Below are 26,641 nucleotides of genomic sequence, written 5' to 3'. Positions count from 1 at the left end.
AGAAAAGGGCACTAAAACGAGGACCCAGACCCCCAAGCCAGTTGCCAGCCCTTTCCTGTTGGCCTCATACCTTCTCTCCTGGTGATGCGTCTTCCCCCAGCACCTGATGTCCTTAGGACCCCAGGTGGGCATCCCCTCGTATGCTCCATGTCACCCTGCAGCCCTCCCACCAGCCCAGTTTCCATGAGACCACCACTCGCTAGACGGGTGGTAAGGGCCCTGGGATCCAAAGGGGCTGAGTGCAAATCCTAGGGGAGCCTTTCCCAGCTGTGTGGGCCCTGTAGGTTTGCTCAGCTGTGACGTGGTGGCTGCTTTCTCCTGGGTGTGGGTGTCAGTGAGGGCTCTTTGGGGCCAGCTGGCAGAGCCCCCGGCACCCTGGTGCTGGATCTCCTTCAGCTGTTACTAACGAGAAACAGCTGTGTGAGCACGGGAAGCTTCCAGGGAGGCTGCACAAGAAAACCTGCCAGGGCAGGTGGGGTTGGGTGTGTAGAGGGGAGGGTGGCTGGTGACCCATAACTGCCCGGGGGCCCCCTCCAGACTATGGGAGGCCAGTTGCTCTCCCGCCCTCAGTGCAAGTGAAGTGGGTCCGAATGGAGTGGCCAGCAGGACGGGTGAGGCTCTGGGAAAGCAGGGGCATGACAGGAGGCTTCTGCCAGCTGATGGGGTTTCTGGGTCCAGAGCAAGCAGCTGTGGGCTCAGGAGCACCTGCTGGCCAAGATTGCTGCTCCTCATCGCTAAGGAGGGAAGCGGGGTGATGCAGGTGGCTCTTGGATCCTGGTGCCACCACCCTATCTGATGGTGATGGGACCTGAGCGTCAAGGCTCCAGGGCATCACTGGTCAAGGGCTTCCAGACCTCCTGCTTGTCATGCCCCCCCACCCCAGCACTGAGCCCAGGGACTCCAGGTTCTGGGCCTGTCCTGGCCCCCATCACCAGAGCCCTGGGCCTCCAGCACTCCACCAAGCAAGCTCCCAGCAGCCGGGGAGGGATGCCCAGGGAACATTCAGTTTCCAACTCTAGCTGCGGTTTTCTACATCAGGGGCCTGGGAACGCCATCTTTCTCCACAGGATCCTACATGACGTGTCCCCTCCCGAGGAATGGGCCTGGTCACAGGAGTTGATGTGCCTGGCCACCTCCAGAGGCCTTAAGGGCCGCGAGGAAGCTGATGTCTCCCATTTCCCCCTTTTCACCAACAAGCCCTTTCCTCCTTTCATGCCACTGGTGTGACATACTGGGCCTTACCTCCCAGCCACTCACTGCTAGACCAAGTACTGCCCTTTTCCTGGCCTGGCCCTCAGCTTCTAGGAACACATTCCGGTTTCTCTCACAAATTAAGGAGAGGTCCGGTCCATGTTGCTGTTTCAAGATAATTTTCACATCACCATACCCACTTAAGCTGCTGGTAGCATCCTGTGTCGGCTCAGGAGACTGAGCTGCTACTCCAGGATAGCATGGTACCCCTGGACTTGCTGTCTTTGGAGCCCTGGCCCCACCCAGTACTTAGCAGGGTTCCTGGCACTTAACGGGTGCGCCATGGTTTGCTGCGCTGAATGAACAGTATTCGGCTGCTCCTTTGGGAGTCCCCACGGCCCTGTGGGTATTCGTCTATCTGGCCAGGTGTTTAATCAGCATGTTTTGAGTGCTAGGCACTAGTGGGGTCCTTAAATAGGGAAGGAAGGTGGCTTGTGCCTTCCAGAAGGCCCCTACTAGGGTTCTTCCTGATCTGAGGGGACAGGAGAGGGTGGAACCCGTTTGGGGGCCTCATCCACAGGCCTCTGCCATCCTTCCTGCAGCTGGGCACCACCCCTGCGACTGTGTCAGACCTCTGAAATGATTTAGGTGGCTCTGTTGTGCCACTGTCACTGTTCCTCAGGGATATGCCTAGGAGGTAAGGTGCAGCTCCCAATTGACCCTCCCCACCCCAAACCAGCCCCCAGTGCGATGAGAAGGAACACAAGGAGGCCAGGAATCACCCTCAAAGGCAGCTTGCTTTATTCTCACAATGCCAGTAGTGGGTAGGGGTGGGCAGCCTGTCCGCCTCCAACCTGAGGCTCTTTGAGCCGAAAGGCCCCCAAGGCCAGCTCTCACTAAATGCACAGGTGCCTGAGGGCTGGCTGGCCCACTTGCAGATTTGAGGCGTAGGGCATCTTCCCAGTCAGTCCAGGCCACTCCCTAGTTCCACGTGGGTCTTGTCCCCAAGGTCTGCTGTTACTCCTGGGACTTGGTTTCTGGATCCCTCACTGTCTCAGCCTGCCCCTCAGGCCACTTGGGAGAGAAGCTGAGCTGGAGTCAGGTACAGCCCTGGGCTCACTTATTTCTTGGATGGACTCTGCCCATCAGCCCCCACAGTCTCTCCTCTCCCTCAGTCACCAGGGAAGGAGGTGACCTCCAGAGTGGGCCTAGCCAGCCCCGTCCCCACATCTCAGAGTGGAGGCTACCTGGAAAGCTGCTTCCCATTCCTGCCTTCATTTCCCCCGCCTTCCCACCCACCCCGCCCTCCCTCTTTTCCTTCCCCCCACCCCCCTCCTTCCCAGCCATCACTTGGGGATTCCACCTTTGTCAGTCTGCCTGGAGGAGCTGCCAGCCCCAAGAGCAGGTCCACAAAACAAACAAAACCAAAAAACCCAACAATTGGCAAGCACAAAAAGGGAGAAAAACCACAAAAATCGGGGTTGCCTTTGCAAATAATGGAGGCTCCCAATAGGGGGAGAGGAACCGGACATTCCCTTGTGCTTAGGAATCTTGGTCGCCTCTCCTTTTCAGCTTCTCTGTCCTCAAGAACCCACGCTGAGAGCGCCCTGGAGGGGTGTGCGTGTGTGCATGCTTGTGTGTTTGCACGTGCCTGGGCGCCTGTCACAAGTGCGTGCACCCACAGCTGAAGGGGGGCCCACCCAATACAGGCCTGCCCAAGTGCCAGCTGTTGATGGTGTCGCTGTACTTGGGGAGAAGGAAGCAGCCAATGGAGTGAAGCATCCCTTCTCTGCGGGGGCTTCCATCTGGTAACAAGTCCTGTGTACACACACAGACACGCAACGGACTCTAAGGGAGAGCGGGAGGCAGGGTCCTGGGAGGCTCTCTGGACCTGGGTCAGGGCCAAGGACCCATGCCCTGGAGCACAGCTGTGCTCAGACAGTGGTGACGGAGAGGAGTGGGTTGTAGACCCGCGTGCCGTCGGCCGAGCGAGTGCCATGGGCCAGCATCTCCTGGATGGTGATCCAGTTGTCCAGGATCTTCTTGTTCCGCTTCTTCATGGTTTTGCGGTGGCTCAAGGCAATGATGTTGAGCTCAGCCTTGCTGTCGCCATTCTGCTGCTCCCTCAGGCACTCCAGCCGGCTCTGCATCATGAACTCGCGCCGCTTCCGCTGTTCCCGGGCCCGGATCAGGTGCTGCTTCCGCTCCTCCTTGCTCCAGTAGCGGCCCATCTTCATCTCGCTCACCGCGTCGTCGTCGGTGGTCATACCGCTGCGCTCCTCCCGGATCTTCAGAGCCCGGGCTTTCAGGAGGCGGTCGCGCACCGGTCGCTTGGCTACGTAGCGGGTCCCATCGCTGCGCACCTTGACCTTCCACTCCATGCGGGGCGCATCCGGGACTGTGGCCGCCGCCCCGCCCACCCGGGGGCCAGCAGCCAAACTCAAGGGGCCATGGCCCAGCTCCTCCAGGCCACGCGGCGGGGCCAGTTGCATGCAGCTGTGGTAGTGCTCGCCCTCTTGGCCCTGGGCACGGTGGCGCCGAGAGAGGTAAGGGCTACCTTCGGGGCCTGCCCGCTCCAGGGGCACCCCAGCCTTGGGGCTGCGACGGACACGCTCCTCTGCATGCTGCCTCCGGCCCACCTCAGGATCCCGGGAGAGGGAGCGGAACTTGGTGGGACTCCCCTGCGGGGGCGCGGCCTTGGGGTGGGTGGTGATGGGGGGTCCGGAGGGGGTCCGGTTCAAGTTGGAGTTTCCAGCCGTGGCCCGCCTCAGAGGGCTCTCCGGCAGGGGCTCCGTGAGCAATGGGGTGCTGCGGCAGCTCTCCCCCGTGTTGTAGGCGCTAGTGCTGTCCTTGTCCGACTTCTCGGGCAGCTCAGAGATGTCAGACAGCTCGTGCTTCTTGGGCTCGCTGGCCCCGAGGTCGTAGAGGCTCTCCTCCTCCAGCAGCCAGGCCTTCATGCAGCGCTCCCGCAGCTGCTGCATCTTCTGCGCCCGCAGGATGTTGCGGCACTTGAACTCCAGGTGCCGCAGCTCCTCCTCCAGCACGGCCATCTCGTGGCCCACGCTCTCGTTGCGGTTGACGTCCAGGGCACCATGGCCGCCCGAGGCCCGGGGGAAGAGGAGGCCCAGCGGGTTGCCGTTCTCCAGGTGGCACTTGATTTCCAGTAACTCGCGGTAGCGCTCGTACTCTTCGTCGGTGAGGCCCGGGACGTCGCCACCGCCGCTCCCCAGCCCTGCCCCATCGGCCAGCAGGGAGTCCATGCTGAAGTGGAAGTCGCGGCTCTGCAGGGCGTCCCCGTGCAGGCTGAACTTGCGCAGGGGCCCGGGCGTGTTGGTGGTGCTCAGGGGCTCGTCCCCCAGCAGGTCGTGCTCCGAGCTCTCCTCATTGCGGGTGCTCTCGTCAGTCCGGCCCACCCCGCTGTCCAACTCTTGGCTGTTGCTCAGGCCCGGTCCCACATCAGGAGCCCCTTTCTCCTCTTCGTTTCCAAGCTGAGGCAGACAGATGAGCCCCTCTTAGTCTGGGCCCCAGGGGTGCAGGCGCCACAGGAGGATGGTAAGGGCTTTCCGGGGGTCCATCTCGCACCCACCCCCATCCCCTTCCCTCCTCCTCACCCTCCCCACGACTCACCCACTCTTCCTCCTTCCTCACCTGCTGGGCAGGGGGGGACTTCAGCTTCCGCCCACGCAAATCCCCCTCATTCTCAGAGCCGAAGTCATCCAGGAAGTCATCCCGGTCACTGTCCTTCCACCGCTTGGCCAGCTGCAGAGACAGGTCTGTGCTGTCCCCACTGCCTTAAGAACCTCCCCAGACACCCCTCCAGTTGCCACTAGGTCCCAGCCCACTCAGCCGTCAGGGGCCAGAAGGGGAAACGGGCCCTGGGACACCGCCCACCCTCCATCAGCACCAGGTTGTTGGCATGTCTGTGCCCTCGTTAGCAGTTTTCAAGACAGAAATGTCAGGGGACCCAGGACACCCTGTGGACACACACACCTGACTCTCAGGCCGGGCCACCAGCAGGGAGATGTTGGTGTTCTCCTCCTGGCTCAGGATGGCCACTGCTTCTTCCCGGTTCTGGACGTCCACACCATTTATCTGTGGCAGGCCAAGGGACAATCAACAAGGACCACAAGGCTGGCTGTGGGGCAGGCCCCCGTTGAGCCACAGGGATCCCCTCGCAGGGAGCTCCTAACCTAACAGGCTCTTGAGTTGTGAGAAGGAAACAAGGAGAAGGTGCCGGGGAAGAAGACAGCCAGGCCCGTGCAAAGGCACGAGTGCTCGGAGACCAGCTGCAGCAGGAGATGTGCTCACTTCTGGGGGACGGAGGGCAAGGCTGGCAAGGGGCCAGAGCAGCGCAGGCCCTTGAGACCAGCAGATCCCACCAGCACACAGCAGCCACCCACACAGTTGTGCAGGAGAAAGATGAGACCTAGCCCTGGATTCAGGCACAGCAGGATGCCTGGCATCCAGCTAGGCTCTCAGCAGGGGAGTGCGGGGATTGGCTAAGGGAGTCGGTGGGGCACTCAGCCTGCCTGCCCCACTCACCTGGATGATTCGGTCTCCCTCGCGGATCCGGCCATCTTTGGCTGCAATGCTATTGGGATTCACCTGCAAGGCACACGCATCACGGGGACTTGGCACCTTCCACGAAGGTGCCGTTTCGGTAGGAAGGGGCAGCCCTGCCTTGGGGACCCCAAAGCAAACTGGGGGCTGTTTTTTTAGCATGGGAAAGTATGGGAAAGTACCCAGACATCTGTCAGACAGGACGGAGAGAATGACCCCTGTGATCACCGAGAGGGCTGGCTGCAGGACGTGGGAGGGAGAATGAAGCCTGACCAGGACCTCATCCCGCCTGCCTGCTGCCCACTGTGGGCACAGGTCTGAGGAAGACTGCCTGGCCAGACACACTGGAGCCATCGGCTGCCTTGGCCTCACCAACTGGCATCAGGCATCCTTGTGATGCTCAGCTGGGCCCTTATGGGCAGCCTCAGAGCCCTGAGCAGTATGGCAATGCTGTGGGGACAGGCTGGTGTGGGGATTCTTCACGTGGCAGATCCTGCCCCGACACCTGCTACCAGGGGAGCCCAGCTTCCTCCCTAGTGCTGGACAGATGGGCATCAAAGTCCCTCTGTGAGATCCTAGCACACAACACAGGAAGGTGGCATGGAGCTCCACTACCTTTGCGAAGACCCCACTCCCGCACCCCACCTTCATACCTCTCCAACATAGATGCCCAGGTCTTCCTCATCATCAGTGCGGTAGCAAACCATCAGGCCCAGCTTGTCCCGGTGGCTGGTTTTATATAGCTCCACCTCCTGCCACAGGGGGGATAGGAGAAGCAGAGGAAGAAAGCCCCAGACACGTGTGAGCAAGGTCACAGGCTGCAGGGGCGGCAGTCTCGGCCCAGCCCTCACTCCCAGGAGCATGTCACCTGAGCTGAGTTTCCAAGGGCCTCTCTTCCCATCCCAAATGGTGCGTGTGTCTGGTGGTCTCCCCACCAGGAAATGCTCAGACACACACAAGACACATGGGACGCACAGGATACAGACATGTGCGGAACACAGACCAACATAGACTGACCCGTGCCCTCCCCGACTCAGCTCGACTTGGCCCGGGAGCCTGAGTAATGGGCCACACACAGGAAAGGGCCACGAGGCCCAGCCTCCTGGGGGCAGCAGGAGCCAGGCCTGAGCTGGGCTGCAGACAGCCATCCTGGGGGCCGGCTCCTGATGCTGGCCGCCCAGCTCACCTCATACTCCAGCTCGTCCATACGGTCTGCCTCCTGTGGGCCGCCCTCCATGAACTCCGCCGGGTCATAATACTCATGGCTGATGGGGGGGCTGCCCAGGAGAAGGGGGGCGTCAGGCTAGCCATCTGCTCCTTTCTCTCCCTAGCCCCAGCTCCCGGGCTGGCCAGTCCCAGTGCACTCAGCTTGGAGCCCTGCTCTGGGTGGCCCCTGGGAAGGAGGTGGCCCAGCTACCTCTTCTGGAATCCCCTCCTGAGCTTCATGCATCCATGCAAAGACCGGGAATGCTTCTTGAACAGGAGTGCGAGGGCATCTGCACTGAGGACCCAGGAATGCCTAGCTCTCCCTGCCCTGTCCCACCCCACCCTGTCCCGCCCCCCAGCCCAGACTCCTCTAACCATGCCAGCCAGCAGGGACCAACTTCTCCAAAATGCGGGTACCCCTCCCACCTGGCCCTGGCCCTGGCCCCACTCATGCAATGCCCCCAGGAGTTATCCAGGCCCTGGAGGACTGCTGGGGAGCGGAGGAGGACCCACTCTACCTCCAGGGATAGTCCTCCGTGTCCCGAGGCTAAGCTCGGCTGCTGCCAGCCCTGGGCCTACCTCTCTGCAGAGGAGGGATCCCGAGACAAGCTCCCTGCCGCCCGGGTTTAGACTAACGAAATGAGTCAGCGCTCACACAGTCATGAGCCACCAGGACTGGATGAGAGGCCCTTCTTCCAAGTGGGCCAAAGAAAGAAGCCGAAGAGATGAAGGAAGTTCAGAGCACGGAGAGGAATGGGACAGACAAGGATGCAAGAATATTCAAGGGGTGATGCTTGTGAGGCAGAAGACAATGGGGCAGCAGAGGAGGAGAGAGGATGGAGGAGTAGGAGCGGAGGACCTCAACCTTCCAGCAGCAAGGTCCCAGGATGGTCCTCCCTTGGCCCTGGGGGTAGATACAATGGGGAGCCTGTGTGTCAGACTCCCCTGGCCCTGTTTACCAGCTGGCGTCCAGCCTGAGGCTACAGGCCCAGAGATTTCTGAGCCCTGGGGTGCCACAGTCAGCTCTGGAGGCCAAGGAGCCTACTTTCTGCCCGAGAGGGCAGCCAGTCAGGGTCTCCCCACCACACCCAGAGCTGCAACAAGGTAGCCTCTGAGTGGCATGGGGACGGCTGCGCCAAGTGGCGTGCCCTGTCTGGAAGCAGGGCCTGGGGTCCTCCTGAGGGCGACTCACAGCTCAGACAGGACGTACGGCTCCAGGATGACCACAGGTGGGGTGGGCGGGTGCAGCTTGCCCAGCGCCATGATATGCTCGAAGGTGATGTCGGTCTGCGTGCCACTGTCCACCAGCTGCAGGTCATGGCAGGAGCTGTCCCCCCGGAGACGGGGACTGCGTCTTAGCACCTGGATCACCAGGGGCTCCTTGGAGGAGCGCAGGGCCTCCAGGGTTTGCTCCTGAGAGAGCTTGGAGAGCTCTTTCCCGTTTACCTGCAGCAGAGACATGCCCCTGTGAGGACACACCCCCATGAGCTCTAATCTGCTCAGCCAAGGAATCAACCCTCTGCCCTGCTGACCCTGGTGCCTTCATTCCCAGGCGAACCCCACTTCTCAACCCTGCCCCAACACACTGCTGTCTGGGGTTCACAGGGCCACACCCTGAAGACCGTGGTGACCTATGCCAGTGGGAGTCAGTCAACAAATGGGTTCAAGTGGGAGGGTCGGAAGAGTAAGCAGACTCAAAGGATAAGATCTCTGTCCCCCAGGCAGCAACGGCCTCACTGCAGAAGAAAGGCCAAGCCTAGGAGAGGTGCCAAGGAAGTGGGTTCCTGGTGGGCATCTCCCCTGGATCCTGACCCTGACAACCCATTTCGCAAATGAGGAGACTGAGGCTCGGCAAGACGAAAGCAGTGAGTAGGGTCATGAGCCAGGCTGGGCTGGTCAGAGTGGGAGACAGGGAAGGAGGCGGCCATCACAGGCTAGGGGCCCAGGAGAAGGCTGGATTAGAGCAGCCTCAAGGGAAGAAGGGGTCCTCCTTGGTAGGGAGGCGAGTAGACTAAGGATGGAACAGAATTCCGGGCATATGTCATGGGGCCAGTGAGGGGGAATTAGAAAGCAGTTCCTGGAGGAAGGGAATGGTACAGGGACCTCTTATCCACTCAGCAGCTCGGAAGGGCTGTCCTGGGCCTGGGGAGACCACACACTATCAATGACACCCCAGATGGCCACACCCAGCCATTCAGTGCTGAAACAGACCTTCCCGGAGAGCTGCAGAGGAAGCCCAGGAAGGGGGCGGGGCAGGCTCCCCGAGCAAGGAAAAGTCGGGGAGGTTGGTTTGCAGGCGGAAGCAAAGTACCCAGACAGTCAGCACGGAAAGTACGGAGCCCGGGGACCCAGCACCTGCCCATGGAAGAGCTTCTACAGGATGAGGGGGAGAAGGGCCCCATGAGGGCAAGGGCACACGGGCACGAGTTGTCCCAGTCTTCACATCTTCACAGCGCCACCTCCTTCCCTGGGTGTCTCGGGGTGGGGGTGGGGGGTAGGGTTCTTCTGGGCTGCAAGCTCCTAGATGTCATTCCAGGAAGCCAGGCTGCCTTAGGAAAGCACAGGGAGTCCCAGGGATCACTGGCCAGCCAACGGCTCCTCTGAGCCATGGAACCGAGATAATCACCTTTCTGCTACTTGGTTATATCCTTGTAGGTCATAATTGCAGTTTTTATGTCTCCCCTCTCCCCAAACTTTGCATGGTCAGAAAAGATTTTTCCAATCAATTTAGTCTCATTAAGAAAGAAACATAGGTTTGTTGGAGAACATTTGAAAAATACATAAAACCACAAGGAAGAAAACAAAAATCACCCATCATCTCCAAGACAGAAACGCTGTTAAATGTGCGGGCACATTTCCTTCCTAGTCTTTCCCTGACTTGTGACCGCAGGCCCCGAGGCCTGGAGCACACCAGCCTGTGCGTGGACCAGCCAGTGTATTGGGTTGGTCCCTACTGTCCATCACTAGTGGGTTTCAATTTTGTTTTATTATAAAGAAGCTTTTGCAAAGACAGATTTTTCTACGTCCTGCGCATATTTTCTACATCCATCTTTGTGTAATCCAGAGTTGCTATGTTAGAGAAAATTTCTAGAACTGGAATTAATGGATCAAAGAGTATCAAGGAAACAGCTTGTCGGCCAAGAGGATCCTCATTTCCAACTAATGGTAAGTGTAGGATTGTGGTCAGTAGAAACCAACAGGTTCCAGACAGCCGGAGAGGCTACAGTTATAAAGGGAGTATGGGGTGGAAGCGGCGTGGCCGGGAAAGGACTGCAGATATGTATTTGGGAAGGTGTGTGAAGGGCAGTAGCAGAGGGGCCTCGAGGAGTGGCCTTGAAGGCCATAGCCAAAAACTGTTTGGAAAATTTTGAAGCAGCTGTTAAACACAGCCCTTATGAACATTTAAAGGGTACAAGCTGACAACTAAATGAATTATATTTAAAAAAACAAAAGCAATGAATACTCCAAGCTCAGGGCTCTCTAATTATTTTACTACACTTGCCAGTCATCTGTGCCCTTAGGGTTCCCTGGGTCTGGAAGGAGACACCATATGATGCTGTGCGACTGCGCACCTCTTCCCAGCCCCACCCACATTCTGTGATATCAGGCTGGTGGCTGTGGTGGGAATATTTACACCACGGAAATCAACAAACACTGCAAAGCAGGACTTTTGTTTCGAAACATTAACCCACTCCACAGTGCCTGCAGGTCAAGGGCTTCCATGAGAAATGGAAGGAGGAGCTGTCCTCAGGATCTTCGAAAGGGGAGACATTTCGCATTTTCATCGTGTGCAGTGGGAAGCTCAGGTGACACTGAGAAACACCGTGATGTATTTCTCCCTGGAAACGGTACCCATCGGCAGCGTTGCTATGGAAACTGGCCCAGGCAGTGGGAGGGGGTGCATGGTGGGCTGGGATGTCAAGAGGGGGATGGGCACACACACCACCTAAGCACGTCAGATCATAGAGTGATGCCTCTGACAGCCCAGCAGCCTTCCGCTGACCCACGTGGTGCCCAGCAGGGGCCAATGTCTGGGTGCGGAGGCTTGGAGCTCCTGGACCACTCCTGCAGGTGAGTGCATGGGCTCCTTCAGCCTCCTCTGTCCTCCTCATCAGTCATAATTGGCCCCAAGAGCTAATGAGGGTGTGTGGGGCAGAGACAGGCCAGGACATGTGAGAAATGAGCCCCTCCCAGAAAGGGCGAGAGTCACCAAGAAGATGGAGGACTATGGAGCAATGAGCAAAGCATGGCGGGGCCAGGCCCTTGTGCAGGAGCCAGTTCTGCTTCTTCTCCACTGGCCTCAAGCCCTGCCCTCACCCGACCGACAAGAAGAGAAAGACACGCGTGCCCTAGCAAAGCTGCCATTTGAGTGTCCCTGCTCCTGTCTCTCTGTGTCTGGACCCAGGCCACCTTCCCTTCAGAGTTCCTCTCAAGCTGCATGCAAACATCTAAACTGCCGGAGCTCTCCCTCCCACCCCTGTTCCTGCTGCTCCAAACCCATGGCAGGCGATTTCAAAATGGATCCAAGTCCTAAACGGACAAAGCTTTAAAACTACCTTGGAGGCGAGAGAACGATGCCTTTATGACGCTGAGGTAGAGAAGCAATTCTTCAGATAAATAATGGGCCAACAAGAATGGAAAAGATATACATTTAAAATATAAACTGTAAAAATGTTAAAACTTCTGGACAACAAAAGACACCATGAACACAGCAAAAAGGTAAGACAGGCTAAGAGAAAAGCCTTACAATGCCTAGAAGTGATAAAGGATTATCCAGAATAAAGAATTCCTACAAAACACCAGGAAAATACAGAACTCAGTAGGAAAGCAGGTTTTCAGGAAAAGGGAACCCAAACCAACCCAACAGGCAAACACTGGAAACAGCCCAAGGGGTGGGCATGGGGACGCCAGAGGTCAGGGGGCTGGCCCTCAGCCCGAGCTGGGCGGGGAAGACTTCCCAGAGCTCCCGGGACAATGTAGCCCTCAGCTCTGCCGCCTTGTCAGCTCCCTGGCCAGGCTGCGGCACCTGGCTCCCTCTTCTACCCAGAAGGAATGCAGGTAGGATCGGGTCCTGGGTAGATATAGGGCCATCAGCTGCACCCAGAACCCTTCGAGTTCAGAGAGAACAACCCTAGCTAGCTGAGCCATTGTCAAAAAAATCTATTAGAAAATGTAAGGTTGAGGGTGGTGTGTAGCTCAGTGGTAGAGCATGTGCTTAGCCATGCACAGAAGTCCTGGGTTCAATCCCCAGTCCCTCCTTTAAAAAATAAACAAAGAAACCTAATTACACCACCCTCCCCCCAAAAAAAGATGTTGCCTTCATCAAGTGTAAAACTCCTTCCTTTGGAACAATCCAGAAGAAATCCACTTTATCCTCCCAACACTTCACATACCTGAAAACCCACTTGAATTGTCCCACATCCCCCTAGCCCCTGTTCCCAGTGGCTTTCGTCTTCTCTAGGGCTCGGAGGCGGGCCCTGTTGGTCTGGCCACATGCCGGGCCCAATTCTTGGCCTCAGCTGGAAGCTACCTGTGGCAGCCAATCCTGCCAGTTTCATAGGGCGCCACCCCACCTGAGACTGCGCTCTACTCAGGACTCTCTGCACAAGGGCGCTCCCTACTGCTGAGATGGGCCCAAGTGGGCAGCCTTGTGGACCACAGTCCCAGCTGGGCTGGAAGTTGCTTTGCTTCCACTGAGGGCTCTGCAGAAAGGGGCCCCTGCCCTGCCGGGGACAGAGGCCATGAGCCTTAAGGTCCCAAGAGCAGTGGCCACCGCCGGACTCCGGGGCACCGGGGCACTAAGCTCCCCTCATGCTGGCCGAGCCCATCACAGAGCACGTGCTCCCGTCGGGAATCTTACCCCAGAGGATAAAACAAGCAACATTTGGGAGGAATTTGTCCATAACTATAACCTTGAAAAATGTTCCTCATACCCTTTGATCCAGTAAATCTGCTCTAAGTAAGAGACCCTGAAACAAGAATAGGTATTACATGAATTACAAGGATGTTGAGAGAAGCATTCATTATTTCTTTTATTATGGTAAAATACACCTAACACAAAAGTTACCGTTTTAACCATTTCAAAGTGTACAATTCAGTGGCATTTAGTGCATTCACATAGGTATGCAACCATCGTGTCTATTAAATTCCAAGAAATTTTCATCCCCCCAAAGGGAGGCTCCCTACCCATTCTCTCCAAATTCACCCCAGCCCCCGGCACCACCTCCCCATCGCCTTTCTTCCCCTCTAGACATTTCATGTAAGTGGAGTCCGACAGCAGGTGGTCTGATGTGTCTGGCTTCTTTCCTTAGCATGGTTTCCAGGCCCATCCATATTACAGCAACCGCCAGGACGCCATTCCTTTTATGCTGAATACCATTCCATCGCATTCTACAATATTTCCTTGTGTGGATGGACCCTGCATTGTCAACAGACATTGGGTGGTTTCCACCTTTGGCGATTGTGAATCATGCTGCTATGAACACAAGTCTTTGAGTTCCTGTTTTCAAATCTTTCGGGTGTATACCTAGAAGTGAAGTCGCGTGGCCATATGGTCATTCTATATTGAATTTATTGAGGTATCAGCATTATTTGGCGGGGGAGTAATTCGGTTTATTTATTTATTCTTAATGGAGGTACTGGGGGTTGAACCCAGGACTTTGTGCATGCTAAGCATTCACTCTACCACTGAGCTATACCTTCCTCGCCCAAGCATTATTCTTAATGCCAAAAACTTTACAACAATCTTAAGCCTGTGTCTACCTCATTTAAGTGTATAGCTGCCGTACCAGAGTCTTCCAATAGCAAGCCTGTTTCTCAGAAGACATATAAAATGACACGTGCACTATGATGATTACCATATAAAATGCATGTTTATGGAAGAAGGCTGAGAAAGAATCCATTGATGGAAATGGAAATCTGAGATTTTTCTTTTTTCCAAACCTTATATAACATGGCTAAAAAGTCTTTTGAAAAAAATACATGTTTACAAACTTCAAAAAAAAATAGCACGGCTGGACAATTCTTGATATAAAATATTCAGCAGAAAGACCCGCTTGGATCAGCATCACCCCGATTCAGAGAGCACGGATCTCCCAGTGGGAGGCAATCTGGCTCAGCTGGAGGCTGGGAGCGAGGTGTGAGACCACTGGGGCTTCATGCTGCCACCAGTGTGCGAGCTCCTAAGATGCATGGGGTTTGTGGGGCTTTTAAAACTGTTTTTAATGGATGTACATGTTATGTATGTTCATTGGTATGTGTGTAAGTATAGAATATCACCCAATCAATGCTCTCTTTTTTGGGGGGGTAATTAGGTTTATTTATTTATAAATTTTATTGAAGCCTAGGTGACATACAATGTTAGTTTCAGGTGTACAGCAAAGTGATTCAGTTATACTTATACATACGTATATATTTTTTCTTCTCAGATTCTTTTCCATTATATGTTATTACAAGAAATTGAATATAGTTCCCTGTGCTATACAGTAGGTCCTTGTCATTTATCTCTCTTATATATAGTAATGTGTGACTGTTAATCCCCAACCCTAATTTATCCGTCCCCTGCCCTTTCCCTTTTGGTAACCATAGTTTGTTTTCTATGTCCGTGAGGCTATTTTGGTTTGTAAATAGAATGTGCAAAAAAAAATTTATTTATTTAATGAAGGTACTGGGGACTGAACCCAGGACCTCGTGCATGCTAAACACACGCTCTGCCACCGAGCTTTACCCACCCCCGACCCAGTACTTTCTTTAAAGGACGGGAGGACATTCATGAGAACGGGCAGATGCTAGCAGTGGTCGGGTGTCTCTGGGAGTTAGTATTTATAAGGGGACTTTTCTTCTCTTTTTTGTTCTTTGCAGCCTTTTCTCCAATGAACATTACTTTTACCATCAGAGAGAAGACATACAAAACCCACTCCCAGCCTATGCTATGTTCTGAGTTTTTCTCACTTTCCCTGAGGACCCACGGGCTGCTTTGCGGCTCCTGGGACGCCCTGGCTGGGAGGGCAGCCTCTGGACTCAGGCCCCCCTGGGTGCTGATTCAGGGGAAACAGTGGCAATGAAGTCCCATCAGATGTCACATCCAGACCTGATCTGAGGAAGCTGGGGAGGCGCTTTCTCCCTCTACTACCTTCACTTTCCTAACCCCAAAACAGAAGGGGGCCTCCCAGGAGCTTGGGGCCCCAGAGGGAATGAAGAAGGAGACCAGGTGAGGGGGCAGGGCTTTCACGCCAGGACCGCCTGCCTGGGAGGCGAGGGGATGAATCACAGCTCACGCTCCTGGGGTAGGAGATGGGGCCTGCCATGACCTGCTGCTGGGCTGGGGACCAGGCACCAAGGATCCAGGAGGGCGGAGGGACACCCAACAAGCACAAGATGCCCAACAGCACTAATCATCAGGAACATACAAGTCAAAATTCACCCCTCACACCCACTAGAGTGGCTGAAATAAAAACACAGAAAATAGTGGTTGATCAGACTGTGGAGAAATGAAACTCTCATATATTGTTTGTAAGAAAGTCAATGGAGAGAAATGCAAATCAAAGCTACAATGAGGTATCACCTCACACTGGTCAGAATGGCCATGATTAAAAGACTACAAATAATAAATGCTGGAGAGGATGTGGAGAAAAGGGAATCCTCCTACTGTTGGTGTGGATGTAAACTGGTGCAGCCACCATAGAGAACAACGTGGAGGTTCCTTAAAAAACTAAAAATAAAAGTTACCACATGATCCAGCAATCCCACTCTGGGGCGTATATCCAGAAAAAAACTCTAACTCAACATGCAACCCAATGTTCAAAACAGCACTATTAACAATATCCAAGACATGGAAGCAACCTAAATGGTCCATCGACAGATGACTAGAGAAAGAAGTGGTGTGTATATACAATAGAACACTACTCAGCTGTAAAAAAAAGAATGACATAATGTAATTTGCAGCAACATGGACGGACCCAGAGATAACACTGAGTGAAGTAAATCAGACAGAGAAAGACAAATACCATATGATAGCACTTATATGTGGAATCTTTAAAAAAAGGATACAAATGAACTTATTTACAAAACAGAAACAGACTCACAGACATAGAAAATAAACTTATGGTTACCAAAGGGGAAAGGGGAGGGGGATAAATTAGGAGTTGGGGATTAATATACACGCTACTATATACAAAATAGATAAACAGCAAAGACCTACTGTATAGCACACAGATCTATACTCGATATCTTGTAATAACCTATAAATGGAAGGAATCAGAAAAAGAATATAGACATGTATAACTGAATCACTTTGCTGTGCACCTGAAACTAACACAACATTTTAAATCAACTCTACGTCAATAAAAAAAATTAAACAATTTTAAAAAGTCACTGGAGCAGTGGACATGGAAAACTGTCTAGAGTTCCCATATGACCCAGCAATACCAAAAGAAATGAAAACAAGCACCCCAAAAAAACTTGTACACAAATGTTTATAGCAGCACTATGCTTAATAGCTACAATCTGGAAGCAACCTAAATGTCCAGCAACAGATGGATAAACATAAAATGTAGTAACATTCACACAGCGAATTTAACCACATAAAAGGAATGAAGTCCTGCTACGTGCTACAACATGGATGAAAACAGTCTGGCCGAGGGAAAGAAGACAGGAGCGAAAGGCCACATAGTGTATGATTCCATAACAGGCAAAGTAGATGCCTGGGGACAGGAAGTAGATGCCTGGTTGCCAGGGGCTAGAGAAAGGGAGTGCCTGCTGAATGGTATGAAGCTCCCCTTTGGGGTGATGAACATGTCCTGGAACTAGAGAGTGGTGATAACTTAACAACATTGTGAGTGTACTAAATGTCACTAATGGTAAACTTCATGTCATATATATTTTCCCACAAATAAAAAATTAAAACTGCCACTCAGATCCACAGAGAGCACCAGGTTTGGGGTCAGGGTTGGGGCAGGAACTGGAGAACTGTTGGGGTTTTTTTTTAACATTTTTTTATTGAGTTATAGTCAGTTTACAATGTTGTGTCAAATTCCAGTGTAGAGCACAATTTTTCAGTTATACATCAACATACATATATTCATTGTCACTTTTTTTTCACTGAGCTACCACACGATCTTGTATATATTTCCCTGCGCTATACAGTATAATCTTGTTTATCTATTCTGCATACGCCTGTCAGTATCTACAAATTTTGAACTCCCAGTCTGTCCCTTCCCACCCCCCTCCCCCTTGGCAACCACAAGTCTGTGTTCTATGTCTATGAGTCAGTCTGTCAGAACTGGTTTTATTCAATGCAAATTTTTATCTCTGATTTGAAGTTCCTGAAACCTGCTGACATCCCCAGTGCCCAACTCCACCTACATGTGTCCCAAACCCAAGCTACCAAACCAGGTGTCACATGACCATTGTTACTGAATTCTACAAGGGATTGTTCTTGAATTAAAATCAAGAGATGGAGGAGATCACCTGGGGATTGAGTGTAGACAAGATAAGAGGCTCAAGGTGGACCCTGAGGCACCCCAACATTGAACATTTGGGGAGAGAGACTCAGAACTTAAGTCAACCAGAGAGAAAGGAAGCTGAGGTGGGAAGCTGGGTAAGTCAGTGAACCGAGGAGGGGAAGGGGTGGACTGGATCAAGATGCAGAACGACCCTCTGGACCCTCTGGATTTGTTCAAAGGGGGCCGTAGGGAAGGGGGACACCGTGCTGGCCTGTAGAGACTCAGCCTTTGAGAGCTTCTGCAGAGAATGGGGCGGGAGCAGCGTGGGGATGTGGGAGAGAGCCCTCCGTTTTGGTTTGACCAGGATAGATGCTTGAGAGATGGATACCTGAGAATGTCTAAACACTGATGGGAAAGGTAGGTTCAGAAACGGTAAAAATTCAAGATGCCAAAGAGAGCAAGGAAAAACCTGGAGAAGGCATGGGGCATTTGGGGGGTAAGAGAGGGGAACACAGAGGGGCAGGAGGGAGGGACACTGGGGCAGAAGTGATACCAGTGGCAGGTGAAAGACGTAGGGGTTGGATAGGGGAACATGGGGACAACGAGGGGACACGGGGACAAGAGGGCAGACAAGAGCAACGCAGGAAGCTCAGCTGGCAGTCGCCATTGGGCAAGGGCCTGGCGGGCGACAGGGTTGGCACAGGCCACACCCCCACACCCCCGCAGCGAGGTGGCGGCCCCGGGGCTGCGGAGGGCGGGGCCCGGGGCGCTCGCCCCGCCCCCGCCCCCGCCCCCGCCCCCGCCCCCGCCGGCGCCCAGCCGCAGACAAAGAGCGCGCTAAAGAGCGGGGTGCAAAAAAGGTGGCGGCGGTGCAAGAAAGGCTGGCCGTCCCAGTGCCGTCCCCATCCCGCGCTAGCAGCCGGACAGGGGAGCGCGAATCCTCTCGGAGCCCTCTCTCCCCTCCTCCTCCGTCCCCACCGCGTGCCGGAGTGGATCTCCCCGCCCTGCTCTAGGGGGCCTGGCGCGGCTCTGCAAGGGGCTTCCCAAATGTTCTGATCTGGAATCTCTGGGCAGGCGAGAAAAGGGAAGGGGAAACTGAGTAAAGAGCCCTGGCCCGGGTGACTGGGGGTCCCGGGGGGTCCTGCGCGTGGCTCCCTGGGAAGCCTGGGGAACGCTCTTTTCATTGAGGGTAACGCGAGGAGGCGGCGCTAACTACATTTCTAAGGGCGCCCACGATTGGGTTGACTCTCCCAACCCCACTCTGCGGTTCAGGACATCGAGGCTAGGAGAGAACCGACACCGGAAGTTACCCTCTGCCCCGGGGCCCACTTCCAAACGCCCTCAGCTCCGCTGTCAGGAGGGTCCAGGGAACACTTTGGACGCAGCTATGTCTCTGACTACCCGAACCAGGACAAGTGTTCTGGGGACCTCCAAATCGACAGAGCATGGGCCGAGAAAGGAGAAGCCCAGAGAAGGGCAGCCAGAGCCAAGGGCAGGCATTGTGCATGCCCGTCTTTTCAGAGACCCAGCAGAAGTCCTTGTTCATGTTTTCCCAAATCTGGATTTCGAAAATTGTCCACCTACAGGAACGTTGGAACCTCTGACAGTGGACATCTGCATTCCCTTCACCCACATCTCCCCAGAGTGCACGTTCTCCACACATTCACATGGAAAAGGCGGGCACCAAAGCTTTCCTTCCCTGGGGAACCACCTTTAAGATGCTCATGGATTTAGCACTGACACAATTAGCACTTCTACATCTCTCCAGTTGTACCACAAATAGCACTTTTTTTTCTTTTTTAACTTTCATGACATTGACCTCTTGGAGAGTCCAGGACAGTTGCCTTGTAGAAGAGTCTCAGACTCTGCATTTGCCTGATTCCTTCCTCATTAGATTCAGCTTAAACGTTTTGAGGAGAGCACCACCCAGAGCATTCTGTGTCCTTCCCCCTTCCCCTTAACAGCATGAATGGGGGGCCAGGTGACTCAGTTTGATCACCTGGTCAAGGTGGTACCTGCCAGGTCTCCCCTTGTAAAGCTGCATTTTCCCTTCCCAATGCGTGAGGAATCTGGGGTCATACCCGGAGACCCTGTGACTTTCTTGTTCCCCAACAAACTTTATCGAATGCTTTTACCACCCAAGGATGCTCCCCACCTGAATGAATTGCATTGATGGCTGCAAAATGCCTTAATTTGTAAAAATTCTAGCCGGGGCACAGCGCTACACTCCATCCACATGTGACTGGCCCAGTGAATGGCATGCCCCTAGTCAAGGCTGCTTGGGCAAGCCATATCATCCACCCCCAGAACTCAGAGCCCACTCTTTCTGTCCGGGGCAGGAATGAGAGAAGGAAGCCCAGGAGGACTTCATCTCAAAGGACTTTTTAGTAGTTTGGGGGTGGTATGTGTCTGGTACCCATGTAAGCTACCCGTATGTATGTTGGTAAGGATGTGGGTGATGTCAAAGTTAGCTGCATGTGGCATGGAGGAGCAGATTATGTCCCTGGGGTCCCCAATTGGGCAGTCCTGGAAACTAACTTGATTGGTCTGAGGTGAGACCTTGTGTCTTATTTGTAATGAACTCACTTCCTAGGTGATGTTGACATAATTTGGGGCTTCACTAATTTATCTCTAGTCCTGCCCGAGGTCCTTGCTACTCAGAGTATAGTCTGAGGACTGGCAGCATGGACATCACCTGGGAACTTGGTAATAATGCAGAATCCCAGGCCCTACCCTGGACCTGCTGCAGCAGATCCCCGCATTTTAACAAGGGCCTCAGGGTAGAGTCATGCTAGCCCAGAGTGCCCCCTGGAGGAACCAGGGAGGACTTGCACATACCTGGACAGGATTTCAACACTGCACAAGGGCTTGGGAGAGAGTCTCTCCTCCCCTCCCCTCCCCTCCCCTCCCCTCCCCCTCCCCTCCCCTCCCCTCCCCCTCCCCTCCCCCTCCCCTCCCCTCCCCTCCCCCTCCCCTCTTCCCTTTCCCCTCCCTAAAGATGCAGAATGGGTGGGTGGTGTCTACCCAGGGTAAGGCTGAAATCTGATCCACCTGCCCTGGCCCCGGCCCCACCTTTCCAGGGACTGGCAGGCCTTTCTGAAGTCTGAAGAGACTGGGAATGAGGGATGCCCCACAGGCTGCTCTTATGAAAAAGCAGAGCAAGTCCTGAGGTCTTCATTAAGATCAGGCTTTGAGTGTATGCTAACAGCTTCCCAGTCACCAAGGATGGCAACTGAAAACATCCTCCCATTCACCCACCCCGGGGCCAACCTGGCTGTCCCAAAGGCAGCTCCCCATCACATGGTAATCAAAATAGTCTTTATGGAGTGCTTTTCATTTCTGCTGTTCAAAGCAAGCATGAGGAAGAGACAGACTGCACTACAAAGCCAGCTCCCAGCTCCAGCTTCTCGGTCTTCTTTTGGCTTGCTCAGCTCATGTGCAGAAAGACCGAAAAAGACCAAATATGCCGTCACTTTGGTATCTGTCCATCTCCTAACTAATCTTGGGCATTCTTCTGTCACTGGACATTAACTGGGCCATGTTCATGAATAATGCCTTCTCCATCCAATTTACACGCCTTGCCGACTGACCAAAAGGCCTGATGGCAGCAACTCCACCCCCACCCAAATGAGATCCCAGGAGAACCAGTGCCATGCTGACTGCCCAATGGCAATGGCCCCAGGAGGCAAGTACTCTTTATTCTCACATAGCAGGTGAGGAAACTGAGGCACTGAGCCAGTGAGCCATTCAGTATCCCCACATCACACTATCTTCCCTGGCAGGGACCATGAAGTAAAAGGAAAGAAAGATCCACTCAGCCCCACCAAGGGCCCATGCTGGGCAAAGTGGTCTCACGTGCTTTTCTTCCTTTGGTGCATAGATTTCTTGTTTTGAAAGCTTTACTGGGACATAACTGTCATATGAACAGCTGCACATAATTAGTGTTCAGTGTGAAAAGTTTTGATATGACATATTATACATCTGTGAAACCATCACCTGGATCAAGATAGTGAACATTTCCAGCATCCCGAAAAGAAGTGATCTCATGCCCCTATGTCATCCCTCCCTCCCTCCCACCCATCCCTGCAAAAACTGATCTGCTTTCTGTCACTATAGATTAGTTTGCATTTTGTAGAATTTTCTAGCAATGGCTCAAGACAGATCCACGACGGGGGGGGGGAGTGTCAGAGAGGACACAGGCCCTTTCCAGGAGCACCAGGAAAGGCTCTCGGCAGGGGTCCTGTGCCTCAGTGCTAGCTGACCACACTACCTCCCTTTCTGCCCTTTGTGACATGGCTCCTTCCTCCTCCTAACTCAACATGCATGACCCCTGCCCCCACTCAGGGTCACTTCCAGATTTTTTCAAGCTCTCCCTGCACCCACCCCCCTGCATTGCTTACACTAGGTTAAGTATCCTTGGAGGACAGGACTGGGATAATGGAAATGGAGCCAGAACTCTAACTTGCTGCACTTCAAGGGCCTGGGATAGGCGGTATCGACAGAATAAAGAGCTAACACCACGTGATCATCTCAATAGCCACAGAAAAAGCGTTTGACAAAATCTAATGACACTTTATGATAAAAAAAAAAAAACACTCAAACTAGGAATAGAAGGGAACTTCCTCAACCTGATAAAGAGCATCTATTAAAAACCTACAGCTCACTTCATACTTACTGGTCAAAGACTGGAAGCTTCTTCTTAGATCAGAAACAAGGCAAGGATGCCCACTCTCACCACTTCTATTCAACCTTGGACTAGAGGTGCTAGCCAGAGCAAATGGGCAAGAAAAAGAAATAAAAGGCATCCAGATTGGAAAGAAAGTAAAACTACCTCTATTTATATACAGAAAATCCTGAAGAATCCACTAAGTGAAAAAACGATTGGAGCAAATAAATGAGTTTAGTAAGACTGTAAGATACATGACCAATATACAAAAATACATACAATAGAAATACAGTAGTAATGGGAAGGATGAAAAGGAAATTAAGTAAATAATTCTACTTACTAGAGCATCATAAAGAATAAAATCCTCACGAATAAATTTAACAAAAGTGCAAAACATCAGTGAAGAAACTGAAGATCCACGTAAAAAGACACCCCATGTTCATGGGTAATACGTCCCCACGTTGATATATAAATTCAATGCAATTCCTACAAAATCACAGCTGCCTTTTCAGAAACTGACTAGTTGATCCTAAAATTCACGTGGAAACTCAAATGACCCAGAATAGACAAAACAATCTTGAAAGGTACAAAGTTGGAGGACTCACACTTCCAAATTTACTTACAAAGCTATAGTAAAAGCAGAGTGGCACTGACATTTCTCTAGAAAAGACACACAAACAGCCAGAAGCACATGAAAAGATGCTCATTTGGAAAGCACAATGAGATACCATGGCAAACACAACGATGGCTGTCATCAATAAGAGGTGCAGGGGAGGATGTGAAGAAACTAGAATCCTCTTATATTGAGGATGGGAATGTAAAATGGTGCAGCTCCTGTGGAAAACAGTTTGGCAGCTCCTCAATATATTATATATTAAACATAATTACCATATGATCCAGCAATTCCATTTCTGAACATACACCCAAAAGAATTGAAAGCAAGGTCTCAGACAGATATTTGTACACTCGTGTTCACAGCAGCATTATTTACAATAGCAAAAAGGAGGAAATAAGCCAAATGTCCACCAATGGATGAACAGATAAATAGCATGTGGCATAGCCATGCAATGGAATATCATTCAGAAATAAAAAGAAATTTAGTATTGACACATGCTACCATATGGATGAACCTTAAAAACATGATTAGGGAAAGAAGCCAGACACATAAGGTCACATATCATATGGTTTCATTCAGATGAAATATCTGGAGAGGCAAATTCATAGACAAGTAGATTAGTGGTTACCAGAGTCTAGGAGGTATTGGGGGAAATGGATATGTGACTGCTACTGGGTACAGGGTTTCTTTTTACAGTGATGAAAATGTTCTAGAATTAGATGCTAGTGACGGTTGCACAACTCTCTGAATATACTAAAATACACCTCTGGGGATCTGGGAAGGGGCTCCAGGGAGCCCTGGCGTTCGGGAGTTATATGGCAAGTGGCGAAAGTGTACTTGTGCGTTTCTCTGGGCTGCATTATTATCTCGGTGGGGTCCCTTATTCTGCTGAGGTGAAGGGGCCACGGGCAGGTATGCATGAGACGGGGAGAAGCACCTCTGAAGCTAGAAAGCACCAGTTTTCGAGAAAGGAGGCAGGCCAGGGGTCCTGGAAGCTGACAGGTCTTTTGAGACAGCTTCCTTCCCCTCTAAAAAGAGGTTCAAGCCAGGAGCTGTCCCTGCTTTCCAGATTTCTTCTTATTCAAATCTCTTTCATCTCCCCTTAATTTTAAAGGATAATTCCTTTTTTAAGATTGAACTCAGTCTGTGATTCTGTCCAGACTGCTGCAGGAGCTAGAAAAGGGAAGCAGCATCCCCAGGGACTGGCCAGCGGTGGCAGCTGGCGGACGGCAGCCCCCCTCCTGGGGCCCTACTTGCCCAGGGCTCGGGGCTCTCTCCAGAAGCAAAGCCTGGCCCAGAACTTTCCTGCCCGGGTTCACCTCAAGCCCTGCTCCAACATGGAGACTCCCTGAAGGCTGTCCCAGCCAGACCTGTGGCCGCCTCCCTCCCACTGCCATGGGGAGGCCCAAGGGTCACAGAAGTGTCGCCTCCCAACCATGGTTCATTTCAGGCCCGTAGTGCAGGGCAGGCCGCCCTCCACCGTCCACAAACCCCGACGGGGTTTGCCTTTCACCAAGTACTACATCAGTCCCTCTCCGAGGAAGTCAAGGGCCACCCGCTTTGGAATTACTTGCCATTTGATGGGATGATTCCAAGATAAGAGGCAGTGAGGATGGAATCCTACAGCCTCATCAACCAACCAACGCAGCCCACCTCCTGCCCGCAGCTCTGGTGCCCACCACTGGGATTCCAAGGGACTGCCTGGCGGCCCCAGCCTGGGCCATTCCCGAACCCGATCCCACGAGGAGGAATGGCAACGGCCAGGAAAGATTTCCAAACAGCTGGAACAAGAGATGGGAGGAAGCACGGGGGCGGGGAGTTGGCGGGGGAGGAGTGGAGGGAAAGGCAGAAAGAAGGCGGAGGGCAGCGCGTGGGGAAAGCAAAGGGCCCCGCGCGTCCCCGGAGACCAGCCCCGGAGAGCAGATGAGGAGCGCCGCCAGATTAGGGCACGATTCCCCGTCCCGCCCCACTCCGGCTCCGCTGCCGACGGCCAGAGGAACTAGGTTCACAGCACGAATGCAGGATTCCTGCGGCCTCCCCAATCCTCGATGCACTGATCCCCACCCCCATCGTGCCCATGCCGATGCCTGTAGGGTTCCCCCATTCTTGTAAGGAGACTCCATCCCCCCTGCCAACACTTCTCCGGCCTGCACCAGCTCCCCAGTCGTGACCAATAAACCTGGAGTAGAAGCGCATACCTGTCCGCGCCCGATTTGGCCCTGGGTACCCACTCCCTGACCGTAAACTCCCTCTACTTAGCCCTGGAGGCGTCTCAGGCCACGCCATCCGGGACATTTCTCTAGACAGCTCTCAGAGCGCACACAGAAAGTACACACATGCGGGGCCGGAGGAGCCTCCGCGCACACACAGACGGGGCACAGGCACGCACTCACGAAGTCACGCTACTCACAGGCAAGGAAGCCTCCGGCCAAACACTGCCCGGTCCACGGCCCCCCATCTCCCCAGGCCCCGAGGCCCTGCGGGGCATAGAGCAGGCCAGGAACAGCCGCCCGCAGACTGCCCTTCCGGCAGACCCGGCCGCAAAAACTCACCCGAGGCTCCCAAGGCCTGGGAACCCACCGTTTGTTTGCGCAGGGCCAGAGCGTTGAGTAGTTGCCGGGGTAGGCACCTCGACCTTGGCTGGGTGTCCACGAGGCCCTGGGGCGGCCTGCGCGCTCCTGCACCCTTGGCCCATGGGGACCTGGGTTTGGCTCCTCCCCACCCCCAGCACGCAGCGGGCTCCTATCTCCCTCCCCCTCCCTGGGTCCAGTGGGGCGAACGTGTGCTGAGAACCGAGGCGGTTGCTATGCAACCCCCATCCGGCGCCGGCGCCGGCAACACAGCGTTTCCCCGCTCGCGGGCCTGGGGTGCAAGCGCACCGGACCCGGGTCGAGCCCAACTTCCCGACTCGGGCCGATCTGGACCCAGACCTCGCGTCCCAATCTACTCCGGGCGCCCAAGGGATGCGCCCCGCCCCTATCCCCACGCAGTTACCCCCCCCCATCTGTGCCTAGTTCCCATGGAACACCAACACCCAGCAGCTCCAGAAATTGAGGGCGAGGGTGGCTCCCTATCGCTTCCTCTTCGAGCCCTCCTGCCCCTCCACCAGGCCCAGCACCCGGGCCAGCTCTTCCCCAGGTGGCGCCCACACCCCTCGCCTCACCGGCCCAGCCGCCCTACCTGAAGCATCACTTTGTACTGCTCCTCCGGTTTCTGGACCACGCACATATTACATCCCATGGTGCTGGCCGGCGAGGGAAGGAGGGCGGGAACGGGAAAACGCCTTTCACTGACCCGTGTACGGGACCTCGGGTCCCGGGCCGGGGCCGGGGGCCATACCCTAGCGCGGGGGGCGGGCCGCCTAGCGGGGGAGGGGGGCACGCCCCCGAGAAGGGGGCAGCTCCACGCCCTTTGGGTTAACTCTTAGCTGGCTGAGGCGAGGCGCGGGCATGCTCCCTCGCACCCGGCCAGGAAAAAAAGGGCAGCGGGGGATGGGCAAGCGCGCCGGGCGTTGCTTGGCTACAGGCCCCCAGGAGGCACGGGGTCGCACCGGGCCGCTAGGGGCCGTCAGGGGCCGTGGGCCTCGCGCCTCCCCGCCCGCGGGGCCCGCCGCTGCCGCTGCCGCTGCCTCCTCCGACTCCCGCCCATGGCCACCGGCCCCGGGAGCCTGGCCCTCGCGCTTAGCGCGGCGGCCCGATCTGACTACTGGGGGGCGGCGGCGCGGCGGCGGTCCCCGCCCGCGGCCAGGCCCGCGCCCGCGTTCCCGCCTCGCCCGGCCGTTTTCCCGGTGCTCCTGGCGCCTGCTCTCCCGCTGGCAGCCGGCCTCGCGGTCTTCAGCTCCCGCCCGGGACGACGGGCACAGCGCGCGCGCCCGCGGCGGCGGTGGCGGCGGGGGAGGGGGAGGGGCGCGGGGACCGGGCGCACGCGCGCGGGAGAGGGGAGCGGGGCTGGGTGGGAGAG

At 54.5% G+C, this 26,641-nt stretch overlaps 1 protein-coding gene across 6 annotated transcripts; it reads right to left on the bottom strand.

Moving 5' to 3' along the window:
* Positions 1-1,969: 1,969 nt before the first annotated feature.
* Positions 1,970-26,262, bottom strand: PDZD4 (PDZ domain containing 4). Of its 6 annotated transcripts, none has more exons than XM_031445037.2 (8): positions 25,862-26,262; positions 8,150-8,403; positions 6,938-7,028; positions 6,405-6,503; positions 5,734-5,796; positions 5,182-5,283; positions 4,840-4,950; positions 1,970-4,679 (listed from the first exon to the last, which is right to left on the bottom strand). In XM_031445037.2, the coding sequence occupies exons 1-8, from the start codon at positions 25,919-25,921 to the stop codon at positions 3,126-3,128; spliced, it is 2,334 nt and encodes a 777-aa protein (XP_031300897.1). In that variant the 5' UTR covers positions 25,922-26,262; the 3' UTR covers positions 1,970-3,125. The 6 variants fall into 6 exon arrangements, with proteins under 6 accessions (XP_031300897.1, XP_031300898.1, XP_031300901.1 ...); XM_031445038.2 differs by having other exon boundaries at positions 8,168-8,403; XM_031445041.2 differs by lacking the exon at positions 25,862-26,262 and adding an exon at positions 25,262-25,411.
* Between the last annotated feature and the right edge of the window lie 379 nt (positions 26,263-26,641).

Source organism: Camelus dromedarius, chromosome X (genome assembly GCF_036321535.1).
Source record: "Camelus dromedarius isolate mCamDro1 chromosome X, mCamDro1.pat, whole genome shotgun sequence".
Taxonomy (NCBI): domain Eukaryota; kingdom Metazoa; phylum Chordata; class Mammalia; order Artiodactyla; family Camelidae; genus Camelus; species Camelus dromedarius.
This window is presented reverse-complemented; position numbering and strand designations above follow the sequence as displayed.